Here is a 14346-nt window from a genome sequence, read left to right on the forward strand (position 1 = left end):
CAGTTGCTAGAAGCTTCTGGAGGATGCAGCTGGGAAGCAGTTAGTAATGGAGGAAGCAGCGATGCCCTCCTCTCCGCGTTTTGTAGTCGCCAGGAGGGCTAGAAACTGGCATTACTATCCACGGTATATCTAGTAAAAGAGTTGTCAACAATAGCATTGATGTAGTCGGTACGGGGACTTATAGAGCAAAGCTTGCCTGCTGATCTGCGAAGTATGTACGTACGTTCAACTATTGCTTTTGCGACTAAATACTCGAGAAGCGGATAAATTACAGAAACATCTATTCGTAAATTCGTAAACTCCATCCTGTCATCTCAGACCAGCTACTCTTCCTTCCCCAGCCAACTAGTACACATGCCTCCACCCCCTCTCAACACCCGTATGCTCACTCCACCCCTCCGCCTCATCCAACCTCCTATTCAAGCTCTTCGCCCTCATCTTAACCAGCGTAGCACTAACAACACAAGCCGCGCACCCAAAAAGAATCAACCCCCCACCGAGGCGATAAAACGGCTCCTGACTCGTCGGAAAGAAGTACGGGCTAAACCAATGACTAGTCTGACTAATGCAATTCGCAATCGCAATGAGTGCCGCCTTCTTGCTCCTAGGCGCGGGGACAAGCGTCGTCTCCCAGCTCAATTGCAGGTTGAGGCCGGAGTAGGTGCCGCTGATGAGCAGGATGAGACCGACGTAGCGGGCGCCGATGTTGAGGGTGCCGATGAGGGCGGCGCAGCCGACGGCGGACATGAGGATGGGGAGCACGATGTGGTAGTAGGATTCTTGGAAGCGGCCGGATGTGTATGCCATTCCGCAGGCGAAGGCATAGGCGATGGCGTAGGGAGGGGCTTGGACGAGGTAGGTGGTTAGTTCGGAGAAGTGGAATGTCTTCATGATCTGTTTTTTTGAGTTAGCTCGCTGGCATAGGAAGTATAGTGGTGTTGGACATGGGAACGTACCGATGGCAGGAAATCCTTGAAGCTTTGCGCTGTTACGAGGGCGAAGTGCATCAAGCAGAAGTACCAGGTGAATGGATCTGCGGCTGCGGCTTTGACACCATCCCATGTGCCGCCGACGCCCTCGTCATGGCCGCCGTTGGACACTTGAACGCGGTACATGGCCATTTCGCTCTCTTCCGGCGTCAGCCATTTGGTGTTGTGCGGCCATGAGGGAAGCAGGAAGTAGGCACCAGCGGCCACAAGAATAGACGCAGCGCCTTCGATGATGAAGAACCATTGCCATGCGTGGAGTCCGAGAACCTCGTCCATGTTTGTCAAGATGCCGGCAGCCAAGAACCCAGACAAGATATTCGACATGGTATTTCCGGCATGCCAGATAGCCATGCGCATGGGGTTCTCTTCTTTGGTGTACCAGGAAGATGTCACTGTTCCGCGTCAGTTCCAGATCGTCAATTGTTGGCTTGGTGCACTTGGACATACTCAGCGTGATACCGGGGAAGAAAGGCGCCTCGGACAAGCCGATGAAGAAGCGACACACGGCGAAGCCAGCTCCGCTGGTCATTGCCGGCATGCAGATGGTGGCAGTACTCCATGCCATCATCATGGACGGCAAAAGCCATCTTGGATCGGCCTTTGCAAGCCACAGGTTACCGGGGAGTTGGCCAACGAGATAGCCGACGTAGAAGGTTGACTGGAGGTAGAGGTACAACGTTAGCGTAAGCCCTCAAAGTCATCATAGGTGTAGGGGTAAACTTGGAGTGGTGGGAAGAACATACTATACCCGTATTCCAAATAGTGTCGCTCATGTGCAAGTCCTTTTGTAGCCCGGCCAGGCGTGCGTTGGATACATTGATGCGATCGAGGTAGCTGAGTTTGGTAAGCACAATGATACAAAAATACGCTTCGAAAATCTTACTTCATGAGAAACATGAGTGTGATGCATGGCATCAGTCTCCAATCAAGTCGTTTGACAAGTCTCTTGTTTAACGCATCCATTTGTTCCTGGCTCAAATCTCTCAATGTTTCAAAGCGAGCCTGAATCTGCTGCGGTGTGATGGGTCCAGATTCTGGAGCTACCTCCTTGAACTCAGCACCTGCCATCTTCTCGTCGATGCTCGTCATCTTCTCGTCGGTGTTCGTCATGTTGCTGGATCGAGTGCGCTGATGACCGAGCTGTGAATTGATGATGCATCTTCACGACACCCACCTCGTCGTTATATAGACAATCGGCCATTTGAAAAGCCTTTGCACGATTGGCCGCGGGCTATCTCACGGATTCAGCTTCCAAAGGCGTCTAGCAAGCATACCAAGGGTCTAGAGAGGAGGCTAAGAATGCGAGCAGGCCTGGGGAATGCGGGGCCCCAGGAAACGGCGAACCATGGCAGTGGATATGCGCCACTGTCAGTCCCCGTTTGGCAACTAAGGCTGGTTCCAAGAAGCTAGAGCGAGGGGACGCCGGTACGCGAAGGATCTCGGAGCGTTGTTGACACGCCATGCCTCGAAGCGAGCCCTTCCTTCCCGCGGGTAAGTCGAAGCCGCATGCGTTGCCGCGGGATGTGTAGGTAGCCCTTGCCGTCCAGCGGCTGGACGTTAGACTGCGATTTTCATGGGGTCGCCCTCGCATAATATTGCCGCGGGAGTGTGCAGAGCATCAGCGGCGTTAGTGAAAGACAGGAGAAGATGCGCCGTTGGCCACGTGCGACGAACGACGTTGCACCAGCCTGTCGGTTAGCGGACCAGATGAGGCGCTCAAAGTGCCCCCACCCTAGCACGTCGGATGGTGCACAATCAGGATTACTCCAACCTACTATCACAATACAACATAGCGCGTCTATACACAGTTATTTGATCATGATGCCATGTAGTCTGTAATCAGAGTTCAGCGGCATGCAGTTTGATACAGACAATGGTGGTAGTAATAGCAATAGTAATAGTATCTATCGTAATACTAGACGACATAGAGCAAAGCCAATTCTATGGATATCAATCAACGCCGCAAAATCCACCCAACGTCTATAACGATGACGGAGTCATGAGAGCTGCGAGCTTCTCATATACAGTAAAGACTATGCCACCACTGAAGACCAATCGGCCCAGTCGCATGGTACTTCCACTCCAGAAACCGCGAACACCAGCGTGTTGCATAACGCTCCAAAAGGCCTCCATTGTACTCGCGCCTTGTGCACTCTGGGCGCGCGTCTTGATAGTATCGAATGGCTGTGTTGCATACACAGTAACGGTGCCGGCTATGGCACCCAGCCCGAACGTGACGAAGCTATTCTGCGGCAAGTTCTTCTGGCGCGCGACGTCTTTCAAGACGTTGTAGGAGCCCATGCGGACGGCAGAGGTGGCTGACTGCTTCATGGTAGTGGACACGAGTCCGCGGTACAAGCCAGGCAGGCCGTGGGTGTGGAGGATCATCTGGGTGGCGTGGAGGCCCCCGCGATAGCGCGCGGCACTGGTGCTCTTCGCGTTGTCGATCAGGGCCGTCTTGACGCGCTCCGTGGGCGTGACAGCGACGATGCTCTCAACGCTGCCGGCCAGCATTCCTGCCAGCACGCCGCGTGCGGGAGACAGTACGCCATGCTCGTCGGCGAAGCGGTTCCGGATCGAGTCGAAGGAGAGGAAGCGCACGCCGGCTTTGAAAGCGGTGCCCACTATCAGCGTGGAGCAGCCTGTGTAGATGGCGCCGACGCCATGGGTGCGGGCGACGTGAGCGACCACGGCGAAGGGGTTCTTGGAGCCACCGCTGCCGGCCTGCAGTTGGGCGCGCGTCTTGGCAAACTCGAACGGGTAGGTTGCTGTGGCCTCGACGCCGCCCGCGATGGCACCGGATAGCAGCGAGACTAGGGCGGTTGGGGTCTGTTTCTTCGTGGCTGTGGAGGCACGTGACTTGGCGGGTGCGGGCGCGGGCGACAGGGTGCCGACGTCGACGCTGGGGGGTGCAAGTGTTGCGCTCATGGTGTGCGATGCCGGCCCCGAACAGCCATGTTGCTATCTATATCTTCGCACTCCCGTCACCATTCCCGTCACCACTCCCGTCATCACGGCTACCCGTCTGGCCTACTATGAGTGACTGACGCCTACCCGTCTGAACGGGCCGGACACGCAAACGGGCGGCCGAGTCATGCACATCAAGCCGCAGGAGGAACGTAAGTCATGGCACAGTCGAGTGCAGCGACGCGTGAGACCAAGTGCAGTGCGGAGCACCCCACGTGCGTCTGCGTCTCTAACGACCTGCCCGCAGGTGGAAGAGACTAGAGGCGGGGCCTAGGCAGAGCCTATCACGCAACATTGTAGTAGCATGCTAAGTCAAGAACCAATATGCCGCTCCGGCAGACCGACCCCAATTTCGAAAGTGAACTCTTCGAACAAGTCAAAGCAGCCTTCAACGAAAAGTACGGGTGTTTACAATACTGGCTTCCACTACCGCTCATCCTCGTCGATGAACAAGCAAACCCACCACTACCATGCCATGAACCCGCAGAGGAAACCCTGGCCATCAGCGCCCACACATCCGCACGCATTCATGCCCTTTACTCGCAAAGTGCCGCCGCATATGCGTTAGTCCAGAACCCGCCCACCAGCATCGCCCTTAACATCGAAATCGAGACACAAAAGTACGACACAGACGACCTAGAATGTCTGGTATGTTACCACCGCAGACATCACTCGCACCGCCTGCAGCTACAAAACCCAGAGACGCTACCAGATCTACCCTTCATAAGCAGCCTATCCATCAGGTCAGCGTGTGGCTCCGAAGCCGATACCGCAAGAGACATACGGCCTCTATCTCCCCTCGTACCACTGCAATGCCTCGTCCACCTGCCAGCTATCCAAGAATGGACCGCCCGCTGGTTATGGGAAAGACCCATGCCTTCCGCCCTTTCGAGCAAGGTGATGCGTAAGCACTGGACCTGGCCGTGGGAAGGTCCCTTACGAGATGCCCGCCACGAGTTCGGCGCTGCCATCATAGACCAGGAGGAGCACCTCTGCGGCAAAAGGATCCCCGCCAGCCTGACCAGAGCCGCAATCCACTTCTACCCTTTCTTCTCACTCCCCAAGCACGACCAGTCCATAGCCCGGCCCAACCTGATCCACCCCGCAGACAAAGACCCCGTCTCCATCGGCCTGTGTAAGCTCGGTGCCCAACTAACCCTATTCGACATCCGCGCCATGGTGACTCCAGACCTCTTCCCCAGCCCCGACGCACCAACTCCGCAGCAATGGTCACAAATGCAGCGCTTCAGACTCGAATTCCATCCCTTGCGTCCAGACGGGCGGTGGTACTTCATCGGTCCCCGAGGCGAAGACCCCCACGACTCTGAACAAGGAGGGTACAAGATCTCAGACACTGAACATTACCCCCATGAGATCGACCCAAATGAGTGCGGAGATCTTTGTGCGCAGTATGATTACGAAGTCACCGACGGGCCCGAATACAATGTAGACATGTTCCGCGTCCAGCCCTGCAGAGAGCGCATCGAGCCCCTGCTTACAGCGTTTGCGAAGTCGCTGACTCGCGACAATATGCCGGATCTCGAAGATGCGGAGGTGTTTACGCACTTGTGGTGGCATCCTGGAGACGAGAGAGAAGTGGAGGAGTATGGTCTAAGGATGAAGAAGGGGCATAGATGGGGTGTCAAGTTCATCGCTGGGCGTGGTAGTAAAACGCAGAAGAACGGCCATACTGCTGCGGCGACACAAATTCAGCCGGTGGTGGAGTGGCAGGTTGGCGACTGGAGACCCAGCGAGAAGGTCATGAGTTTGTTCGAAAGACTGGGACAGCAGGAATGGCTCGATCTCGAGTGGAATAGGTATAGAGATACGGCGGTGCACGATCTGCTGGGCAACAGCCAGTCTTCACCTATATAGTGGGGCACACATAATAATGAATAATCTCTACATCCCGATCGACTTCAGCAAGGAATTGAGGCAGGACTTGAGAAGACCTCTCCGTATATCACCACATCTCCAACAACACCAGCAAACGCGAACATGTGAAGAAGTGGGGTATCTAGCATTCCTTCCTCACACTACGAAGAGTAAAGAAAAAGAAGAACACACGGCCTGTGCATACATGCAACGAAGAAAACAGCCGTAAGAAAAATGCCAGCGAAAAAGACGCGTGGCTGATAAAACACTCGATCCAGTCGTGACTGTCGTAATCCCTCCGCAAATCAAATACAACATCCCATCCCTTCCTGTTCCTGCTCCTCTTCATCTTTGTACAATCTCTCATATCCACCCGTCTATCGCCTCCTCCTCTTCGCACTCCCACCTCCACCCGTCCCCCTCCTCGTCTCATCCTCCACCTCCTCCACCGTCGCCGCAGGACTCGTACTATTACTACTCCCCCCACTCCCTGCACTCTCAATCTTGCCCACACCATTCACATTCCCATTCGCACCCGTCGCATCATCAACACCGAGCAGCCCAGAATCCTCGCCCCCAATCCCATTCGCTTCATCCGCAAAATCAAAACCAGCATCGCCGTTCGCGGGATCGACATCAAACGGCGTACTGGCATCGAATGTGAAATCAGGTAGACCGCCGCCGTTGGTACTGGTGTTGATGCCGTTAATCCCGTTTGTAGCTTTTTGATCGGGGGGATTCGCGTCTGCGGTGAAGAAATCGTCGTCGTTGACAAAGTGGCCCATGTTGAGGTCGAAACCGCCTGGTTCGCCTAGACCGCCGTCGTCGCCGGTTGCGCCACCGAAATACCCGTCGTTGCCTTCGCCAAGTCCAGAGATCTGGCCTGTGGGGGATAGCGGCAGGATACGCTCGTGGATGTGTTGGATCTTGCTGTTTTGCTGGTCGGATAACTTTTGTAGCATTTCTAGTTGTTGCTGCGTCGCTTGGTACTGCGCTAGATCACCTAGCAAGCGGTCCATTTCAGGCGGGTGCGGGTTGGTAAGCGCGTTGTTTGTGTTTTGGGCGGAGGTATTGTTTACGATCTGGGAGAGGACGTCGTTCCGTTGTTGCGGGGTGAGAGGGACATGGCCGTCTTGGGTTTGGTAATTTGATAAAGCGGCGGCGTAGTCGAAGTCTGAAGGTGGGGGTTGCGAAGTGCCGGAGTGGTTGGTTGCTGTGGCGTTGGCGTTTTGGATGGCCGACATGATGGCGGAGTTGTCGGCTAGTGGGTTTAGGTTGGAGGCGGGGTCGGGTTTGACTTGGGAGGGGGTTATGCTGTCTCTGGCTTGTTGGGAAAATGGTGACGACTGGGACTGCTGGCGATTCATCGATACTGAGGGCCTGAACACTGATTGTCGACTGCCAGGCCGCGTGATGGGACTAGCGAGCGGCCGGGCTGTTGGGCTCATGGTCGTTGCGCGGCCTGTCGTCGTTGGAGCGAGGTAGTCCTGGTTCGGAGCTGGCGCTGGTAGAATTGCAAGCGGCTTTTTGTTCCTCTGCAATTGCGGTGACTTTTGTGCTTCCTGCATGGGAAAGTCGTCGACGTCCACGACATTGCCGTGGTGTTGTTGTCGTGCCGCAGGGAACATGTCTGCCAGATTCATATTCGCATTACCCTCTAGACTCCTATTATAGAAGGTGGCGAGGAATGTCAAAATGGCATTGATAGAGTTCTCGTGGCGGTCGTGCAGCGCTTGGAACGATGTCGCTCGAGAATAAAGTTCCTCATTTTGGCGTTTGATCTGGGTAAGGACATTGGAGATGAGCTTTTGCTGTTGCTGGAGTTCCCTGACTTCAACCCGCAGGCTGTTGTACTCGGATCGCGGGATCATGGCCATCTGCTCGTTTCCTCTGACGGCCACTTCTTCAACATAGCCTCCGCCCCCTGTATCTTGAATGTACTTGCGGTCTTCGTCGCTATCGCCCTTGTTTTCTTCGTCCCGTTTCCGCTTCGGTCCGGTAACAGGATTCTTCGGCTTCTGGATCAGCCATAACAACTCTTGTCGACCGCGCTTGAAGTATTTGTTGTAGTACTCGCTAGGTGCTTTCGCTTTTGTTTCGCTGGCCTTCATCGAATTGTCCGAAAGTCCCACCTTCTTGTGGAAGCCGTACATGTTCAGTTGCCGTACGAAGGATGCGTAGTTGTTGTGCTTGAAAAGCTCGGGTATCAGGGTCCTCGCAAATTCGTCCTCGTCAAGCACGATGAAGGAGTTGCCGTCGTCCGACCAGCGAATGAGGTTTTCGTTCTTGTTGTTATCGAGGAAACTGTCAACGTCAGTCACGGTCCTGGGTACAGTCTACAGAATCACTCACCTGCTCAACTTCTGCACAAACGGCGGGATCTGTTTCCGCTTCGCCTGTGCATCCTTCTTGGCGATAGCCGCCTTCTGCTCCAGCTCCTCGTCGTCATCCACCGTCTCCCACTGTTGCGTCGGACTGGCAAATCCATCCCATTGATTCCGCCGTGGCGCCGGTGCAAGTTGCTGGTTTGTGTTTCGCCGTACCAATTGCCCCGCCATTTCCGCGCCGTCGTTGTATCCATCGAGCGACACGACGCGGCTGTGGCCTCCGCCCATGCTCTGACCGTTGTAGTCGTACAGCGGCGGGTCGGTGAAGTTCATGTCTGCGCCAGCCGTGGGGTCGTTCCAGTTCATGTATGAGTCGGTCGCGGGGATGTCGTGCTGGTACGCCTGAGTGGGAGCCTGTGGTGAAGCACCCGGCGCGCGCCGCTTGCGGTTCGACATGAGTGCTCACGCGCCTCGTGTGGCTGGAGCGAGGGAGATGTTTGATGGGTGCGTCCGCTGTGTGTATCCGGTGATCCCGCCGGCCTGAAAGATTCTTCGCGGGTCCTCGAGCGCGGTTATCAGCCTTGTCAATTCCGTGCAGATGCGAAGCCGTGGAAGTGCGAACAGACACTCGGAGTCAATGATGGAGTTTAATCGTAGGCCCTAGGTCGCGCGATTCCGTCACGATTATGTAGCGGCGCAGTCCAGATTGTTGTCTTGTTGTCGCAGTTTTACTACACCACCGGGTGATTGTTCGAAACAGTTCGTTGACTCGCACAAAGAATCGGGGGGTGTTCCAGCAAAGGGCGCAAATACAAACGCCTGGAAGGCGGTTCTGGAAGGCAGCGGCGTCGTGATCAGGAAGGGCGCCGCGAGGCAGACATTCGGCGGAGCAAGATGAGTCGGGTCGTTTAAGTTTTGGTGGAGAAATCCGGGGTACCGGCGACCAATGGGTGGGCGGGCAGGCGATGGCGCTGTCGAAGGGTATGCGCAACGTGTTCAGATGCGGCGGAAGCCTGGAGGTGGGCGGTTGGATGGCGTGCAAGGCAGCGTCGGCACTGTCGCGTACGAACGCTCACGATGAGATCAGTAGACTTCACCGCACCGCCAGCGTCATTCGCTTAGCCTCGCGCTAGCATGACTCGCGACATCGTCTGGGTCCTGTCAGTAGTAGTAATGCTAACGTCCACTTTTCGACGCGACCTACAGCATCCTATTCATACTCACTTGCATCTCTCAACATCAGACTTGCAACGACATAAGGGCGTCAAAACTCTGTCATCCCGCCCCCCAGCCACGTCGACCCATGACAGCCGGCATGATTTGCATTCGGCCCGTTTGAGGTGGAACGATGGCATTTCGCCTGCAATTCCCATGCTTTACTACAGATTTCCCATACTATTCTCCGATCAACAGCGCCACTCATCGAGATCCATCCTGCCGCCGGTGGTCTATCATGCCAGGGCCTCAAACGCTGAATGGTTCTGGCTTCCGTGCAGTTGCTCTCCAGTATTCAACCATGCCTTGGAGTCCTACCTAGGAATCCTTGAGCGCAGATGCCTCATACATAGCCCGATCGACAGTGCATCTTTTCGGGATCTATGGCAGTGCAAGCAGTTAAGCATCGCAGCTCACACCTGAATGAGATGGCCATTACCTCCCTCCTCCGCCCCCACCCGCCCAAGCTTACGACGTCCAACAAGAGACCTTCACCCCCTCCCCCACCCATCCGTGCCTTGACCTCCCCTGCTTTACGACAGATCTCCTATAATCCTCCGATCAACAGTGCACCCCATCATGATCCATCCCGGCATGGCACTCCTTCATACCAGGGACTCCCCATCGAACGTTCTAGATATCACCTGATTTGGTATACTGTTTGTTGACTCGTACCAACTGTCCAAATTTTGACTGGCTCGCTGGTGTCGGTCTTGGGGACTCGTACGTTATAAGATAAGTAACGTGGTGTCAGATCGACTCAACAGCCAGGGTATAAAGTCATGTGCCAGGCAGTAGCGCTGCGATAGGTAGAGAATCATCTCCGGAGAAGTGAGATGTGTGAGTTTGGATTGGCTAGAGAGCGGAAGCGAGTGGCTCGAGCAATCCGATAAACGGACATGAGCGATACTTTGGCTCTGAGGTTTCCATATAGTCGGGAGAGAGTCGTTGCACCAATTGGTAATACTTCAACAGACCCATGCTAAGATCCAGGCGTTGGGATGGAACTACGCGCGGACTTGATACCTAGGGAATACCGGAACGTGATTAGTAACCATGTACTGACATCGGTCCAGAACACAGATCATACGCACAGCACCAAAGGCAAGGCTAACAACAATGGCAGGTCAAGTAAAAATTGCACACCTTCCATTACAATCCTGTCGCACCACCTGGGGGCCAGCACTATCCAAAAGACTATAATAATAAAGAATCGCGAATCGAAAAACGGAGAGGAGGGGAAACGACAGACAAGAAAACGAAACTATCAACCTGAACCCAGTTCGGAAAAGGAAATGAGGTCCAAAATGACAACAACAGCAAACTACGACAACATGAAATCCCACATGTTCATGATCAAAAAATATGCTTTTTGCTTTGCGCAACCCAAATGCCAAGTGTGGGAATGAATGGATGGATGGATAGGAGGGGGAAAATTGATTTAGGGGGCAGTGGGCCCATATGGGAAAGTTCTGGATCTTCTTGGTGGTGTTATACTAATGTCTTATCTTTCTACCGTTTCGTAGCATCATTCTTCGTATGCATCGTAAAGGTTCAATCCAGGGTTGGGGGTAGTGTAGCGAGGGCCGAGGGCGGTAAAGGCCGTTAAAGGACGTTCGTGTCGTTCATGGGGTGGCGCCATCGCACGTTTCGTTGGTGATAGAAGGAGTGAGGATACGTGCGTCGACATTCATTTTCGTCGTTGCGTGATTAAGCTATTGGCCTACGAGGATTTCGACGTTGGATTGACTCGACAGCTCATCGCTGTTGCGGTTCTGATGGCCGTTTTGGCGGGGGCGGCCGAAGCCCTGGCCGCGTTCGGGGAGGGGTCCACGGGGTTGGCGCGACGGACGGTCATCGTAGTTTGTGCTGAAGGAGCGGTGGCCGCCAATGGGGCCAGGCGCATCCCAAGACGTCATTTGGCGCAGAGCACGCGGGCTGCTGTTTTGCGGGTAGCCGGAGCTGAGTTGCATTCGGTTCATTTCGCGCTCGAGCAAGCTGTCGTCGCGTTGCGACATGGAGCCCGTCGTGGGGGTGCCATTGGGGTTGGTGGAACTGCCGCTGTAGCCGAGTCCTTCGAGCGAGATGCCGCCTGGGCGGCCGATGGGGTGGCTGGCGGTCGAGGGCGCGGGCGAAGGCGTGTAGGAGCGGAGGTCGGCGTAGGACTTGGCGCCGCGGAGGTTGGGCACTGCGTTCAGGCCGCCGGGGGAGTCGGGGAATCCGAGAAGACCTGATGGCTGCCTGTTGAAGGCGTTGTAGAATCCACCCTCGGCGCGCACATCGCTGAAGTCGGTGGTCGCTGCGCGGTTGAGGTTGCGGCGAGGCTGCTCCATGTGGTTGCTGGGCATCTGCGGCATCGGGGGGCTGAGGCCCTGGTTGTCGTGGACCTTGAAAATGTGCACCTGTCGCTGTTCGCCGGTGCCCTTGGACACATGCGCGAGGCCTAGCTGGTGGGCTAGAGTGTGGACGGTGCGGCGTTGGAGAGGCGCCAGATTTGGGGGGAAGGTCATGCTGTCGCGCTCCTTGGTCTCCTTGAACAGAAGCAACTGCGTGTAGAATTGGAGCACTTGGGGGTCGTTGAGGTCGACATCTACATTGTCGTTAGCAATGTTCCCGTCATATGTCCCGTCCGCAAACATACCAACAGTCTTTGATGCCGATCCAGCTCGCATGGCGGAAACTGGCGATGGCGATGTAGCGGGCATGTGTGAGGCAAGGGAGCCAAACGAAGCCTGTGATTGCAGACCGCCGCCGAGGGGCCGGTGCTGCTCCTCGAGCTGTCCACGACGTTCACGCTTCTCCCGCTCAATACGCTCCCGCTCGGCCAATGGCAGCATCTTCTTGTACTCGACACGCAGCTTCCGGCCGTTGAGCTCAAAGTGGTTCATCGACTCGATGACGGCGGCCGTCTCCTCGGCGGTGGTGAAGTTGGCAAAGGCCAAGCCCCTGAAGACGCCGTTGTCGAAGTGGTAGTTGAAGGCATAGGGCAGGGGTAGGCGCAGTTCCGTCATGAGGGAGACGAGCTGCTCCTTCTTGACGGCAAAGGGGATGTTCTTGATGACGATGGCGGTGGGGATGAGCTCTTCGTCGACGTCGTGGCCGTAGCTCGTGTTCTGCATGGCGCCGAGGTTGTTGTTGCCCAGGGCAAAGCTAGGCAGGCCTTGGGGCTGCTGGTCCATCCATCCCTATAAAGTCAGTATTGGCTCCATTCATCTATCGAGTGTCGGGTGTGCTTACCGATGGCAGTGCGCTCCGCCCTCCGCCGCGCTGCTGCGACTTGATGCGGGCCTGCTGGGCGCCCCCGAGCGAGCCCAGGCCCTGGTTCTGGGAGAAGGCGTTGGTGTTCCAGCCCTGGGGCGCGCCCATGTCGTAGCCGTAGGCGCCGGCGTGCATGGTCTGGTTGAGGCGCTCGTAGTTGCGCGGCTGATCGTACCGCTGCTGGTGGTCGTCTTGCGCGTACATGGCGTTGGGCTGCTGGACCTGCTGGTAGGCGTCGAACTGGCGAGAGGGCATGCGGTGCAGGGTGCCAGAGTGGGGCTGGTTCCGTTGGGCAATGGGCGAGCGCGACGTCGACTGGTCGTACGCCGACGAGTACATTATATGTGTGCGGCGAGGGAGGGCCGGGGCGGTGTTTGGGTGCAGAGCAAGAAAATTAACAGCGGAGGTAAGAGTAGCACGTGGTCCAAGCTCGTAATGTCGTGAAATGAGCGGAAGGCGGCCGTCGCAAACAGGTCAGGTCGGATCGGAGGAGAAAAGGGGTCGGCGTGAGCTCGAGCTTGCGTGGTCGAGGTTGGCTGGCGATGGTAATAATCAGGGATGCCTGGCGGACCCAGCGCAGTCGTCCCCTTTCGAGCCGCACTTTTCGGTGGGACGCGAACAACAGGCTAGCAGACGTCAGAGGGCTTCAATATCGCTAACACGCGACCGGGTGGATGCGTAGCTGGCTGGATGCGACGACGATGCCCGCCGCTTGGAAGCAAAAGTTGTCCTGACACCCACTAACGGCGCGGGGAGACGGCTGCACACGTGCCCGCGACGACAGAGGGCAGCTGTTTCAATAGTCTCGCACGCAGCGAACGGCTGGCCAGGTCAGGAGTCAGCGACTTATCCATCTTGATTGGCTGACGTCCATCGTAAACCATCTCCCGCTGCACTCTGCCTAGGTCGTGTTTGGTATTAAGTTGTGTATACGGCTTGTTCCTCCCGCCGTCTGAGGCCGCTACCTCTTCGCCGCCCTCTACCATGACATCTCTCTTAAAATACCCTCGTCCGCACAGATGCCCTGGCCAGAGCCCAACACCCCCCATTACTCATGCCCACCATGTCTGCCCACGCGCCACATCACCGCCCTCCCTGGACGGGCCAGCCTCACAAAAGGGCGACAGAGGGATGGCCCGGCGTTCTGGAAGTCGCCAGGTGGCGGGCCGTAGCGTTAGCTCCCTGCCAATAACGTGGAACAACACCAACTCTGCTTTTCCCTTCCATCAACGCCTGCCAGAAGTGTCTGCTGTCAACGGCGTCGAGACAGGCCAAATCTGCCCCGTCGTGAACTCGAGGGACCTGCTCCTTTGGCCAGAATCCTCCGAGACGCTCGGGGTGCATGATGAGCACACGCGACGTCGTCAGCTGCACCCTGCCACCGGTAATCTCCCCTGGTACGGTTCATCGTGCTGCACCCCAGATGTGCAACTGGAATAAGGCTGCATATTCACTGCCATCGCTTGACACTGCTTGTTCATATTCTATTGTGGTCTACACATAACTCTGTATAATCTTCGTCCACGCTGCGCAGTCCACGCCGCACAGCACACTCACTCATCTCATTTGACAGACCATGTGAAAGCTAGGCATATACTCGGCCATGGAAGACGATCAGGGACGGCTTCCCGCTTTTATCAAGTTTCCGACTGGCTGAGCACAGCAGATGTGGTTTGTAGGATCGCTTAGCCTGCATGCATAGCTGATCATGTGAA

At 56.0% G+C, this 14346-nt stretch overlaps 5 protein-coding genes across 5 annotated transcripts; 1 reads left to right on the top strand and 4 right to left on the bottom strand.

The window, feature by feature from the left end:
* Positions 1–345: 345 nt before the first annotated feature.
* Positions 346–2099, bottom strand: J4E88_006202 (uncharacterized protein; the record flags this gene model as incomplete). The annotated part of the gene is made up of 5 exons (XM_049399832.1): positions 346–894; positions 957–1381; positions 1437–1647; positions 1733–1823; positions 1873–2099. 5 exons carry the CDS (start codon positions 2097–2099, stop codon positions 346–348), a joined length of 1503 nt encoding a protein of 500 aa, XP_049254143.1.
* An 870-nt stretch (positions 2100–2969) lies between these two features.
* J4E88_006203 (uncharacterized protein) lies at positions 2970–3917 on the bottom strand (the record flags this gene model as incomplete). The annotated part of the gene is made up of 1 exon (XM_049399833.1): positions 2970–3917. The coding sequence occupies one exon, from the start codon at positions 3915–3917 to the stop codon at positions 2970–2972; it is 948 nt and encodes a 315-aa protein (XP_049254144.1).
* Positions 3918–4280: 363 nt separating this feature from the next.
* On the top strand, positions 4281–5831 carry J4E88_006204 (uncharacterized protein; the record flags this gene model as incomplete). Its single annotated transcript, XM_049399834.1, has 1 exon — positions 4281–5831. The coding sequence occupies one exon, from the start codon at positions 4281–4283 to the stop codon at positions 5829–5831; it is 1551 nt and encodes a 516-aa protein (XP_049254145.1).
* A 377-nt stretch (positions 5832–6208) lies between these two features.
* On the bottom strand, positions 6209–8614 carry J4E88_006205 (uncharacterized protein; the record flags this gene model as incomplete). Its single annotated transcript, XM_049399835.1, has 2 exons — positions 6209–8135; positions 8184–8614. 2 exons carry the CDS (start codon positions 8612–8614, stop codon positions 6209–6211), a joined length of 2358 nt encoding a protein of 785 aa, XP_049254146.1.
* Positions 8615–11088: 2474 nt separating this feature from the next.
* J4E88_006206 (uncharacterized protein) lies at positions 11089–12970 on the bottom strand (the record flags this gene model as incomplete). Its single annotated transcript, XM_049399836.1, has 3 exons — positions 11089–11963; positions 12015–12558; positions 12611–12970. The coding sequence occupies 3 exons, from the start codon at positions 12968–12970 to the stop codon at positions 11089–11091; spliced, it is 1779 nt and encodes a 592-aa protein (XP_049254147.1).
* Between the last annotated feature and the right edge of the window lie 1376 nt (positions 12971–14346).

The sequence above is a fragment of the Alternaria novae-zelandiae genome (genome assembly GCF_023758075.1).
Source record: "Alternaria novae-zelandiae strain BMP 2774 chromosome Unknown scaffold_12, whole genome shotgun sequence".
NCBI lineage: Eukaryota > Fungi > Ascomycota > Dothideomycetes > Pleosporales > Pleosporaceae > Alternaria > Alternaria novae-zelandiae.